The sequence below is a fragment of the Arachis ipaensis genome, chromosome B7 (assembly GCF_059453495.1).
Source record: "Arachis ipaensis isolate K30076 ecotype BB chromosome B7, ASM5945349v1, whole genome shotgun sequence".
NCBI lineage: Eukaryota > Viridiplantae > Streptophyta > Magnoliopsida > Fabales > Fabaceae > Arachis > Arachis ipaensis.
In genome coordinates, this window is record NC_142442.1 from 40,707,712 (window position 1) to 40,722,070 (window position 14,359).

The window sequence follows — 14,359 nt, forward strand, 5'->3', positions numbered from 1 at the left end:
ATCCCAAAATTTTGAATCATTTGCATAATCAACCTATAAATTATTATAAATCAAATGTGGACAATTTGATCCCTCTCTAAACTTTCTTAGATATATATGAAGAAAGAGTTAACGACATAATCTAATTATACATTAAGAGCTTGTTTGGGCGAACTTCTAAAAAAAGATCTTTTTTTGAGTTATCGTTTTTAAAAAATTTTATGAAAAAGTAAAAGTAATTTTATGTTTGCATATCTCATACAAAAAAATTTTTTTATCTATCAATTATGTTTAGGTATATCGATATAAAAGTACTTTTTTGTTTATTTATTAGATGAAAAATATTTTTTTTAAGAGAAAAAGATCTTTTAGAAAAAGATGTAAATTACAACTTCTCAAAAAATATCTTTTTTTATTTTTTTAGTACTTTTACTTTTACTATTAGAAATTTATCAAATACGCTAAAAAATAAAAAAATATATTTTTTCATTGAAAAAATATCTTTTTTTATCAAAATAATTGCGCTCAAACAAGTACTATAAAAAAAAGAAGTTTTTTCGGTTTTTCCTTGTGAGGGAGGAAGAATAATATTTTAACTTTTTCTTCGTCTGCTTCCTTCACATTATTTTTTAAATAACTTATTAGTTTTTTCATAGAAGCTGAAAATCCAATGGTGCGGACAAAACTTCTACCCTTTATAAAGATTATTTTCCTATGAAAAGTATTTTGGGAGAACAATTTGCATAATTTTAAAAATATAGGTAAAATAAAATAATCATACTATATAAATACAAAAAAAAAACGTTACTTATTAGTTTAGTTATCTGCTAAAATAATATTGAAATTTAACTTGAATATATATCCACATTTATAATCAAATTTTGTAAGTAATATAATCAAACTTGATTCAAATTTATTATCAAATTTAATAAATAATATAATTAAGTTAGATTTATATTTATGAACAAATATGAATAATGACAGCATAAAAATATAACGGTGACTTGTTTTTGGGGTTTATTAAAAGCTAATTACAATGTTGTACAAAAATTCAATTATTATATTATAAAATATTTTATTATTTTTATTTGGAATATTTGAGTGTTTGATGGTTGATCACTACTTTACTAAAAAATATATAAAATAACATGTATAAATTAAATATAAAAAAATATAAAATAATTTATTTTTGATATATATAAAATACTTTTTAATTTAAATAAAAGTATTTTATATTAAATGATACAGTAATTTTTTTTTTTTTGAATCTGTCAGCAAGAGTTTAAGAGAATGAGAAATATATGAAGAACCAATATTCAGTGATAAACAATTACTAGTGTTAACTTAAATAGAAAATAAATATATAAAAAATATTAATTACTTAAAATTTTTCTTAAATTTAATCTAATTCATAAATTATCCCTGAATAATAGGAGATTTTGTGTTATCTTATCCACACTATTAAAGCACTAATACACACAGGCTACTTTCCGGTGCTAATTAAAACAAATGTTTTTAATTATTATAAACGGTTGGTAAATACGTATTTTTTTAATAATATTTTTTATTATCGACTGCTATTCAGTTAGTAAATAATTAAATATAAATTATTTTAAATTATTTTTTTGACAACACTTTTATTACCTAATACCTAGAGTCTAGATATCGTTATAATTATTTTATCATTACTGACGACAGACTTTCGATGAATTGAGATTGAATTTTTCTAATGGGCCATTTATCCATCCAATTTTATTGATGATTTAGTTGTTGCCAAAAATATAATTATGATAAAATAATTACCCACACCGTCGCTATCGATAAAATGGTTGGTAAAACTGAATTCTCTTGTGCAGGAGGGAGAGCGAAATGGCATGTGAGAAGAAACAAACCGAAATGAAATAGTTCAAAGTTTTTGCTCTCCCATATAGGTATTTTCTAGCAAGCTCCTTGGTTCCCTTTCGTTTTCTCCATGTCTCAAACTCAAAGCGTACCATGCATTTATTACTAGTACTACTTAGCTCGTTTCTTGTTTGTGTGTTTATTTTCTCATGACACTGTCCATTGCAGCAGCTGCAGCCTGTAGTGTTAGTGGCTCCCCAATATATGTACCTCTCTCTTTGCCCCCCTCTGCACACCTTGTCCCTTATTCCGTACATCCTTAGAATAATTTGACCACACCACCATTTTGTTCCATTACTACTCTTCATTCTTTCTCTTAAAAGTGGAAAGAGACCAATAAACTACTAATAACGAACCCTTCTATTCCCTCTTATTACATACCTCGCGAGCATAATAAGAGATGCTTCCTTTTGGGGGCAGATTCTACGGGTTCGAGAGCTGGCTAGACCAACCTCACCAACACGACTCATCACCCTCTGATGGATTTTTTGTTCCCGAAGCACCTTTCAAGGCAACGGATCTATTATTCGACGGAGCAGGCAGATCATCCAAACTGGATAATAATAGGAAATCAACGGAAGCCTGCAAGAGCCACAGGGAAGCCGAGAGGAGGCGCAGGCAGCGAATCAACGCTCATCTTTCCACCCTTCGCTCCCTCCTCCCTAACACCGCCAAGGTTATTTTTACATTTTTGCCACCACTTATCACATACACTCCGTACTGATTCACTTTCTTATAATATTCGTTATCAGTTTACCATTCAACCTTATACATATCATACTCCTTAGCTCGTTCAAAATCAAAGCATAGCTAAATAAATTGTTTATCATCGCAAATTTAACCTAAAAAGATGAATATATAATTAATAACAAGATAAGAATTAAGACTCGAATCTCAGCAATTTTAATTTCCGATATCGTTTCTTGTTTTACGACAGTGCATGGGTCGAGGGCACATTGGTAAATTCAAGTGCTTGTGTGGTGTGTGCAGGCAGATAAGGCGTCGTTGCTGGCGGAAGTGGTAAAGCACGTGAAGCGGCTAAAGAAAGAGGCCGATGACGTGGCACGAGACCCGTCCAAACCCGACGCCGAAGCAGAACCGTGGCCGTTTCCGGGAGAATCCGACGAGGCAACACTCAGCTACTGCGACGGAGAACCGAACCTGGTGAAGGCGACGCTGTGCTGCGAGGACCGGCCCGGTCTGAACCGGGACCTGACGCATGCGATTCGGTCAGTTCGAGCGAAAGCGGTTCGGGCCGAGATGATGACGGTTGGGGGCCGGACCAAGAGTGCGGTGGTAATTCAATGGCCAGCAGCGTCTGGTGGTGGTGATTCAAAAGAAGGGGTGGAGGTTGGAGCTCTGGAACGGGCATTGAAGGCAGTTATTGAGAATCGGGCTTTAGTGGGATCTGGGATGGGCCGCTTCGTGTTGGGTCAGAAGCGGGCTTGGAATAGTTATGATTCCCCTGATGAGGTTGATTGCACCTTTTTGCTTAACAGAGATGCTAGCAAGTAACCATTTTTGTCTGCATTGAAACAGCCAACACAGGTGCCTATGACCAAAATCCCAATCTAACTGAAATTCCAAGAAGGGAATACCGTTTCCTAGCTAGGATTCTATCTGTTTATAAGATTTGAATTCCAGATTACTGGTTAAGAAATTTAGTTACTTACTCCACCAAAGTACTAAAATTGACCAAAATCCATAAATCTTACTAAAGATTTAAAACTAGATTGTAACTATAAATGACAGTCTTCGTAACGCTATTGGTAAACAATCCCACATGTAATGTTAGTGTTTTCAATGATATTTTGGATAAACCAAAATATATATATATATGTTACTGTTTAGCTCCATCCCTTCCTCTCCGTAAATTGAATAAAAGGGAATGCAAGTTCTGACAAGGTAAGAATGAACTATGCTACATCTAAAAGGAACATCATTGTTTATGGGGCTTCAAGTTTGAGGAGGAAGAATGAGGTAAAAGTTGATGAATGTAACTATGGGCTCAATGTAGTGTTGTTGGAATTTGACACTGACAAATCCTAAAAGATGGTTTTTCACCTGTTCTTTAATTTATAGGTGGCATTTATAAGGTTGATTTTGTTAATGGGTTTGGAGTTTTCTTGGCTCCTATTGATTATATTTATATGTTTGAAGACAAAGGATTGCCAATGTTTCCTCTAGGTTGATGATATTGAAAGTGGATGGGTAGATTAGACAGAAGTGCTAATTGGAGCAAAAAAAGATTAAACAAATGCTATTGTTCAAGTGAATTTGATCAGATGAAGTGATATGATGAAGCCAAGATAAAGATTGTGATGAAGATAGTGAAGCTTAAAAGGGAAATTTGATCTATAAGGGTGTGACTTGTTACCCTTTTGTTTTGGTTTTCGTTGTATTTCCCCATGAACATGTGCTAAGGATGTAGTATTGTTGTATATGTCTATGTTTTTGATGATTATGTTTACTTGTTTTATTTTGTCATTTAGTTACCTTGAATGGTGTTGGTGGTTAGGGATAACAAAATTTTCTGAGACGCGGGGATTCCTGTGGGAACTGCCTCGAATGGGGATCTGACTGTGGGAAATTTTTTCCATGGGGATAAGGATGGGAGACAAAATTTTTCCGAGGCATGCACGGGACCCGAGTGGGGATCCCCGCTCCATCCCCGCTAATTCCCAAAATTCATAAATTTACTGAATTGTCTTTAATAGTTTATTTCTTATATATTTTTTAGTCATTTCACACACACACACACACATATATATATATATATATATATATATATATATATATAAACTCAACTCATAATCCTCATTTGCATAACCCTTCTTCAATTCAGAGATCCCTAACGTTGTCCATACTCCATCCATCATCTCCCTTCTCACCGCATCGTCACACGTGCTCTCTATTTGCAGCGTTCCTTTCCGTAACTCTGCCGTTGTATCCATTCTCCTCTCTATTGCGCGTTTCCCACCTCATCCACTGCTCTGTCTTCTGGCTTGCCATTGTGCCTCCCTCCCCCTGCATCATTTCGAAAGAAGTTACCATCTTGTCGTTTAGACTTTTTGTATAAAATCTTGCTATTTTTGTATAGGATGGATAGTTGCAACTCTATTCATATGAAAATTAATAATTAGTTAGAACTATAAGATAGATGGGGAATGTGATCCCCGCGGGGAATGGGTCCTTGTGGAGAATAGAAATGTGGAGCAATATACGAGAAAAACTCAAAGAATTAACAGAATTTATTACTTTTTGTCTGCGCTTTCAGTTATTAATCTAATTTCATTAATTTAGTAATTCAATAACACCTTTTTAAATATTACTAACCAAACTGTTAGCCAAAAACAATCCAATAACATATTTTTAACCAAATTTTTAAACATTATTAATTAAATAATTAGCCAAAAATAATAAATTTTATTGACTATGTAATATTTTTCATAATTGACTATATATAATGGACATCAACCTCTTAAAAAACTTGCAACTCAATCCACCCAAAACAAATCATATTAGAACGAAAATTTTAGCAATAAATAACACAAAACATAATAAACAAACTATGATATTAAAAAGAAAATTCAACCAATACCAACAATTTTAATCAAATGAACAGAAACCCTATAGTAAGAACAACATAATCTATCTAAATTCAACTTCCATCTGACACATTCAAATGCGAGTACCTGATGTATGAGTATCATGTTGTGTTTTTTTTTTTACTTTTTCATATAAAAAATTAGTATATACTGCTTAATTATTGAATATTTTGGTGCTTAAGTTGTATATTAATTTAATCTCTTTAATTTGATTGATTTTGTAAGAAATGAATGAAAAAAAAAACACAAAATAAGCCTAAAAGAAGTAAAAAAAGTCATCAAAAAAATGTCTAAAGTGCCAAAAAAAGTGAAGCGTTTGTTGGACCCAAGTTTGCTTCCCTAAGTGGTGTGGACCACTTCCTTAGTGGCGTTATCCACACCACAAGAACCTTAGTCCAGGGGCACCCCCAACCTTGTCTTCCCAAAGTGGCGTGAACCACTTCATTAGTGGCGTGATCTGCTCAAACTTGTCCCAACCTCTCCCTTTTTATTGGTGTGGAGCACGTCCTTAGCGGCGTCAACCACGCCACTCACACCCTCTCTAGTAGGGGTGTTCAAATCCAAACCGATCTAAATTAAACCGCTCATCTAATCCGATCAAAATCGAAAACCGATTAAAACCGCACTAATTCGAATTTGATTGGATTTTATTTTTTGCAAACCGCTGGATTGGATCGGATTTCGGATCTATTTTTCATAACCGATCCAATCCAATCCAATCCAAACCGTATACAATGTGCTATAATATTATTATTTTATTATTATATTTACAATTATACTTATAACATGTTCAATTTGTTATACATTTTTCTATTATTCATGTATTATTATTATTTAATAAATATTTTATGTTCAAAATGTTATTTATTTATTTATTTATTTATTTTAACTAACATATAATTTTATTTCTATTATTATGTTATCGTTGGCTTTTTAAGATATTATTAAGACTTGTTATGTCATTATTAATTATTTCAAATTTGATGTTGAGACTTGTTATATGTATTTAATTTTTTTATTTAAAAAACCGCAAATCCAAACCGATCTAAACCGCTTGTAATCGGATCGGATCGGATCGGATTTCCAAAAAAATTTCATCCAATCCAAACCGTATCGCACATAAATTAAGCGTTCAGATCGGATAACTTTTTCTCTTAAAACCGAACCAAATCGCACCGCGAACACCCTACTCTCCAGGAACACCAAATGGTTGCCCCAAATTCACTCTTTCCTTGGCATGGAGCACGCCCTTAGTGGCGTCATCTACGCCACTCAAACACTCTACAGGGGTACCAAATGGGTGCTCCAACATCATCCTCTCTAGTGGCGTGGAGCACACCCTTAGTGGCATCAACCACACCACTCAAACCTCACTCCCTATACTTGGCAACCTGATCTCTCCATACTCCACCACAAATAACTTATGTTACAAAGCTTCAAATGAGGTAATTCTAGTGCCATTAGAAAATAGACTTCAAGAACTTTTCAACTATATATGACACTTTATAGTAGACACTGAAAATGAGAGTGAAATTCACCCCAAAAAATACAAGGTGAGCAGGGTATATTCCTGCAGAGTCGCCAGCTGACCTCTTCACATTATAAGAAGAATAACTTGTGTTACAGATATCCAAATGACATACTTTTAATGGCATTAAAAAATAGACATCTATAATTTTTCAATGATATATGATAGTTTATGGTACCATGCCGTTTGGGCCATGAACAATGAGCAACAAAGTGATGCCAATATCCTGAAATGCCAAATCGACGTGATTCACGCCACTAAGGGCGTGTTCCACGCCCAAAGACCTTATTTGGCGCTAACATGGATTGATTTATTTTTATTCTCCATCTTCAATTCTTATTTTATTGTTTCGTTTGAAAGAATCTTTGTTCTTCATCTTAAGAATTCAATTGTCTTGAGAAAGAAATTGAATCTAACTTGAATTCTATGGGAGTCTCGAGAGAGGGAACATAGGATTGTACTTGAAATTCTTTCTCACAATGGTTATGAAATTGGGTTTGGGATTGATACGTGATGTATAATCTTCCCAACACTTGACTCATGAAATTGTGTGGCTCTAAATCAAAGACCATTCTTCATATTTTCTCATGAACAATTAGATTAAGATATTGGCAATTGATCAAGTTAAGAGAAATCAAATCACTAAGAGATTGGGGTTTGATTACTTATGATTTGCCAAGAGATCAATGAATACATGATTGAAGAGGAGATGAAATTAATTGATCCTAAGAATGCAATATCTCTTGATTCCAATGTTCTTTTCATTCTTAATTTTAGCTATTTACTTTCCTACACTTTATTTTTTTGCATTTTTCTTTCTTGCAATTTACTTTCCTGTAATTTACTTTTCTTGCACTTTAATTCCCAGCACTTTACTTTCTTGTTCTTTATATTCATGTCATTTACGTTTTTGTTCTTTATTATTTTCATTTAATTTTAAGTCATTTATATTCTTTGATTGCTCATCACTCAAAAATAAACGTCTAACTAAAATAATCAATTAACTATTATTTACTTAATCCGTTAATTTTCGTAGAATCGATCTCACTCTCGTGAATTTTATTACTTGATACGATTTGGTGCATTTATGGGTAATTTTACAGAATAATGTTCACAAATTTCGCATCAGCACCCATTGACAAAAATTTTTAGACTCAAATAGTGTCAAGTGAGACAAAGAGCTTAAAGTAACTTGGCCAACAATGATAACTTGGCGGTGGAGGACCACAATAACGGAAGTATTTCGAGCACTTTTCTCTTTTTCTTGGGTTTGACTTTGGTGATCAACTTAGCTTAAACTTTGTCAGGGCATGGGATGGGTTCTTATTAAACCATCTTAATAATTTTAAAATTTTTTAATTGGGTTTTTCCACGTCAAAATACTACTAAGAATACTAACATTACATGTGTGACTGTTTACCTATGACGTTACTACACAATTGATGATGATTAATTAGATTTGTATAATAAAGAGTAAAAAATTATCTTTCATAAGTATAATTTAATTTTAAATTTTTCACGATCAGATTTGTCACCAATTGTATTTTACTATATCTCTCATAATCATTTAATACTTTAGTCTAGTTAGCTCCTTAGTCAATCTCATATTAGTAGCTATCAACGGAGTTATTAATTAAGTTTGTTGAAAAGCTACTAATTCATTATGGATCAATTAATATTGTGTTTTTGTTGTGATAAATGTGAAGTACATATGAAGTGGATCACCATTTTTCTATGTTATTGAGAATATTAAGAGAGTGATGAGCGGATAATTTATATGTTTTTTGGCATTGTTTTTAATATGTTTTTTAGTAGGATCTAGTTACTTTTAGGGATGTTTTCATAAGTTTTTATGTTAAGTTCACATTTCTGGACTTTACTATGAGTTTGTGTGTTTTTCTGTGATTTCAGGTATGAGGGACTTGAGCAAAAATCAGATTCAGAGGTAGAAGAAGGACTGCTGTTGCTGTTGGATTCTAACCTCCCTGCACTCAAAGTGGATTTTCTGGAGCTACAGAACTCAAAATGGCGCGCTTCCAATTGCGTTGGAAAGTAGACATCCAGGGCTTTCTAGCAATATATAATAGTCCATACTTTGGCCGAGTTTAGATGACGCGTTGAACGCCAGTTCTACGCTGCAGTCTGGAGTTAAACACCAGAAACACGTCACAAACCAGAGTTGAACGCCAGAAACACGTTACAAACTGGCGTTCAACTCCAAGAATGACCTCTCCACGTGTAAACTTCAAGCTCAGCCCAAGCACACACCAAGTGGGCCCCGGAAGTGGATTTATGCATCAATTACTTACTTCTGTAAACCCTAGTAACTAGTTTAGTATAAATAGGACTTTTTACTATTGTATTAGACATCTTGGGACGTCTAGTTCTTAGATCATGGGGGCTGGCCATTTGGCCATGCCTGAACCTTTCACTTATGTATTTTTCAACGGTAGAGTTTCTGCACTCCATAGATTAAGGTGTGGAGCTCTGCTGTTCCTCACGGATTAATGCAAAGTACTACTGTTTTTCTATTCAATTCAACTTATTCCGCTTCTAAGATATTCATTTGCACTTCACCATGAATGTGATGATCGTGACAGTCATCATCATTCCCCCATGAACGCATGCCTGACAACCACTTCCGTTCTACCTTAGATTGAATGGATATCTCTTAGATATCTAATACAAGAGACCGAGTCCGAGATATTAGAATCTTCGTGGTATAAGTTAGAACCCATGGATGGCCATTCCTGAGATCCGAAAAGTCTAAACCTTGTCTGTGGTATTCCGAGTAGGATCTGGGAAGGGATGGCTGTGACGAACTTCAAACTCGCGAGTGCTGGGCGTAATGACAGACGCAAAAGGAGGGTGAATCCTATTCCAGTATGATCGAGAACCTCCAGATGATTAGCCGTGCCGTGACAGAGCATTTGGACCTTTTTCACAGAGAGGATGGGATGTAGCCATTGACAACGGTGATGCCCTATATAAAGCTTGCCATGGAAAGGAGTAGGAAGGATTGGATGAAGACAGCAAGAAAGCAGAGGTTCAGAGGAACAAAAGCATCTCTATACGCTTATCTGAAATTCTCACCAATGATTTACATAAGTATTTCTATCTTTATTTTCTGTTTATTTATTATTATTATTCAAAAACTCCATAACCATTTGATATCCGCCTGACTGAGATTTACAAGGTGACCATAGCTTGCTTCATACCAACAATCTCCGTGGGATCGACCCTTACTCACGTAAGGTTTTATTACTTGGACGACCCAGTGTACTTGCTGGTTAGTTGTGCGAAGTTGTGAAGTTATGTTTGGACCATGGTATGGTGCACCAGTTATTGCCAGGGAGAGAACGAACAACAAATTTTACAACCTCAGAGTAACAATTTCGCATACCAAGTTTTTGGCGCCGTTGCCGGGGATTGTTCGAGTTTGGACAACTGACGGTTCATCCTGTTGTTCAGATTAGGTAATTTTCTTCTCATTTTGTTTTCAAAAAGTTTTCAAAAAGTTTTCAAAAATTTTTCAAAAATATTTCCTTATTTTTCGTTTTTCCCAATTAATTTTCAAAAAAAAAAATTTTAAATTATTCTATGGCTTCAAAACTTTCAAGAATGAATTCTAGAGTTTCATGGTAACATGTTGAATCCTATCTGGCTGTAAAGCCATATCCAAACTGCTTTGGGATTGGTCTTCAACTAATCACCACAATGCATGTAATTCCATCCTAAAGCTGACTGGCTAATAAGCCATGTCCAACCCTTTGATTGGAGCTTTGGGCTAATATTGAAAGATTCCTGGAATTCTTCTTAAAGATTTTGGATTTCTTATTTTCTTTTTCCATATGTTTTTCGAAAAAAATTAAAAGAAAATACAAAAAAATCATAAAATCATAAAAACCAAAAATATTTTGTGTTTCTTGTTTGAGTCTTGAGTCAAATTTTAAGTTTGGTGTCAATTGCATACTCATCTTGCATTTTTCGAAAATTGCATTCATGCATTGCATTCATCATGATCTTCAAGTTGTTCTTGATAACCCTTCTTGATTGATCTTCATATTATATTGTTTTGTGTTGTATGTTGTTTTTCATATGCATTCTTGAATTCTTAGTGTCTAAATATTAAAAATTTCTAAGTTTGGTGTCTTGCATGTTTTTCTTTCATTAGAAATTTTCAAAAATAAGTCTTGATGTTCATCTTGACATTCAAAGTGTTCTTGGTGTTCATCTTGACATTCATAGTGTTCTTGCATGCATTGTGTGTTTTGATTCATAATTTTTATGTTACGAGTCTTTTTCATGTTTTTCTCTTTCATCATTAAAAATTCAAAAATCAAAAAAATATCTTCCCCTTTTTCACTCATAAATTTCGAAAATTTGGATTGACTTTTTCAAAAATTTTTAAAAATCTAGTTGTTTCTTATGAGTCAAATCAAATTTTCAATTTGAAAATCTTATCTTTTTCAAAATCTTTTTCAAAAATCATATCTTTTTCATTTTTCTTATTTATTTTCGAAAATTTCAAAAATATTTTTTAAAAAATCTTTTTCTTAATTTTACATCATATTTTCGAAAATATCATCAACAATTAATGTTTTGATTCAAAAAATTTCAAGTTTGTTACTTACTTGTTAAGAAAGATTCAAACTTTAAGTTCTAGAATCATATCTTGTGATTTCTTGTGAATCAAGTCATTAATTGTGATTTTAAAAATCAAATCTTTTTCAAAACTAATTTCAATCATATCTTTTCAAAAATATCTTTTTATCTTATCTTTTTCAAATATCTTTTCTAACTTCTTATCTTCTTATCTTTTAAAAATTGAATTTCAAATCTCTTTCAACTAACCACTTAACTTTTTATTTGATTCTTATCTTTAGTAAAACTGCCTAACTAACTTTTTACCTTTAATTTTCGAAAATTCCTTCCCTCTTTTTCAAAATTTCTTTTTAATTAACTAATTATTTCAATTTTTGATTTTAATTTTATTTCATTCCTAATTTTCGAAAATTACTAACCTTTTTCAAAAACTATTTTCGAAATTTAACTTTAAATTTTAATTTTTAATTTTCGAAAATCCTCTCACCTCTCATCTCCTTCTATTTATTGATTCATTTACTAATACTTCTCTTCATTTCATATCTCTGCTCCCCTCACCCTTGTGTTTGGATTCTCCTCCCTTCTCTTTCTTTACATTACATTCTTTTCTTCTTCTACTCACACAAAGGAATCTCTATACTGTGACATAGAGGATTCCATATTTTCTTTGTTATTCCCTTCTTTGTCATATGAGCAGGGGCAAGGACAAGAACATTCTTGTTGAAGCAGATCCTGAACCTGAAAGGACTCTGAAAAGGAAACTAAGAGAAGTTAAAATACAATAATCCAGAGACAACCTTACAGGAATTTTCGAACAGGAAGAGGAGATGGCAGCCGAAAATAATAATAATGCAAGGAGGATGCTTGGTGACTTTACTGCACCTAATTCCAATTTACATGGAAGAAGCATCTCCATCCCTACCATTGGAGCAAACAATTTTGAGCTTAAACCTCAATTAATTTCTCTGATGCAACAAAAATGCAAGTTTCATAGACTTCCATTTGAAGATCCCTTTCAGTTCTTAACTGAATTCTTGCAGATATGTGACATTGTTAAGACTAATGAAGTAGATCCTGAAGTCTACAGGCTCATGCTTTTCCCGTTTGCTGTAAGAGACAGAGCTAGAATATGGTTGGACTCTCAACCTAAGGATAGCCTGAACTCTTGGGATAAGCTGGTCAAGGCTTTCTTAGCCAAGTTCTTTCCTCCTCAAAAGCTGAGTAAGCTTAGAGTGGATGTTCAAACCTTCAGACAGAAAGAAGGTGAATCCCTCTATAAAGCTTGGGAGAGATACAAGCAACTGCCAAAAAGTGTCCTTCTGACATGCTTTCAGAATGGACCATCCTGGATATATTCTATGATGGTCTGTCTGAATTAGCTAAGATGTCATTGGATACTTCTGCAGGTGGATCCATTCACCTAAAGAAAACGCCTGCAGAAGCTCAAAAACTCATTGACATGGTTGCTAATAACCAGTTCATGTACACTTCTGAGAGGAATCCTGTGAGTAATGGGACGCCTCAGAAGAAGAGAGTTATTGAAATTGATACTCTGAATGCCATATTGGCTCAGAATAAAATATTGACTCAGCAAGTCAATATGATTTCTCAGAATCTGAATGGAATGCAAGCTACATCCAACAGTACTCAAGAGGCATCTTCTGAAGAAGAAGCTTATGATCCTGAAAACCCTGCAATAGCAGAGGTGAATTACATGGGTGAACCATATGGAAATACCTATAATCCCTCATGGAGAAATCACCCAAATCTCTCATAGAAGGATCAACAAAAGCCTCAACAAGGCTTTAATAATGGTGGAAGAAATAGGTTTAGCAATAGCAAGCCTTTTCCATCATCCACTCAGCAACAGAAAGAGAACTCTGAATAAAGTACCTCTAATTTAGCAAACTTAGTCTCTGATCTATCTAAGGCCACTCTGAGTTTCATGAATGAAACAAGGTCCTCCATCAGAAATTTGGAGGCACAAGTGGGCCAGCTGAGTAAGAAGATCAATGATACCCCTCCTAGTGCTCTCCTAAGCAATATAGAAGAAAATCCAAAAGGAGAGTGCAAGGCCGTTGAATTGACCATCATGGCCGAATCCACAAGAGAGGAGGAGGACGTGAATCCCAGTGAGGAAGACCTCCTGGGACGTCCAGTGATCAATAAGGAGTTCCCCTCTGAGGAACCAAAGGAATCTGAGACTCATCTAGAGACCATAGAGATTCCATTGAACCTCCTTATGCCCTTCATGAGCTCTGATGAGTATTCCTCTTCTGAAGAGAATGAGGATGTTACTGAAGAGCAAGTTGCCAAGTTCCTTGGTGCAATCATGAAGCTGAATGCCAATTTATTTGGTAAAGAGACTTGGGGAGATGAACCTCCCCTGTTCACCAATAAACTAAATGCATTGGATCAACTGAGATTGCCTCAGAAGAAACAGGATCCTGGAAAGTTCCTAATACCTTGTACCATAGGCACCATAACCTTTGAGAAGGCTCTATGTGACCTTGGGTCAGGAATAAACCTCATGCCACTCTCTGTAATGGAGAAACTGGAAATCTTTGAGGTACAAGCTGCTAAAATCTCATTAGAAATGGCAGACAATTCCAGAAAACAGGCTTATGGACAAGTAGAGGACATATTAGTAAAGGTTGAAGGCCTTTACATCCCTGCTGATTTCATAATCCTAGATACTGGGAAGGATGAGGATGAATCCATCATCCTTGGAAGACCC

At 34.2% G+C, this 14,359-nt stretch overlaps 1 protein-coding gene across 2 annotated transcripts; it reads left to right on the top strand.

Moving 5' to 3' along the window:
- Positions 1-1,834: 1,834 nt before the first annotated feature.
- LOC107608273 (transcription factor bHLH30-like) lies at positions 1,835-4,324 on the top strand. 2 transcript variants are annotated; one of them, XM_088493833.1, is made up of 3 exons: positions 1,835-1,910; positions 2,050-2,557; positions 2,872-4,324. In XM_088493833.1, the coding sequence occupies exons 2-3, from the start codon at positions 2,282-2,284 to the stop codon at positions 3,394-3,396; spliced, it is 801 nt and encodes a 266-aa protein (XP_088349959.1). In that variant the 5' UTR covers positions 1,835-1,910; positions 2,050-2,281; the 3' UTR covers positions 3,397-4,324. The 2 variants fall into 2 exon arrangements, with proteins under 2 accessions (XP_088349959.1, XP_016165598.1); XM_016310112.3 differs by having other exon boundaries at positions 1,835-2,557.
- The last annotated feature ends 10,035 nt before the right edge of the window (positions 4,325-14,359 follow it).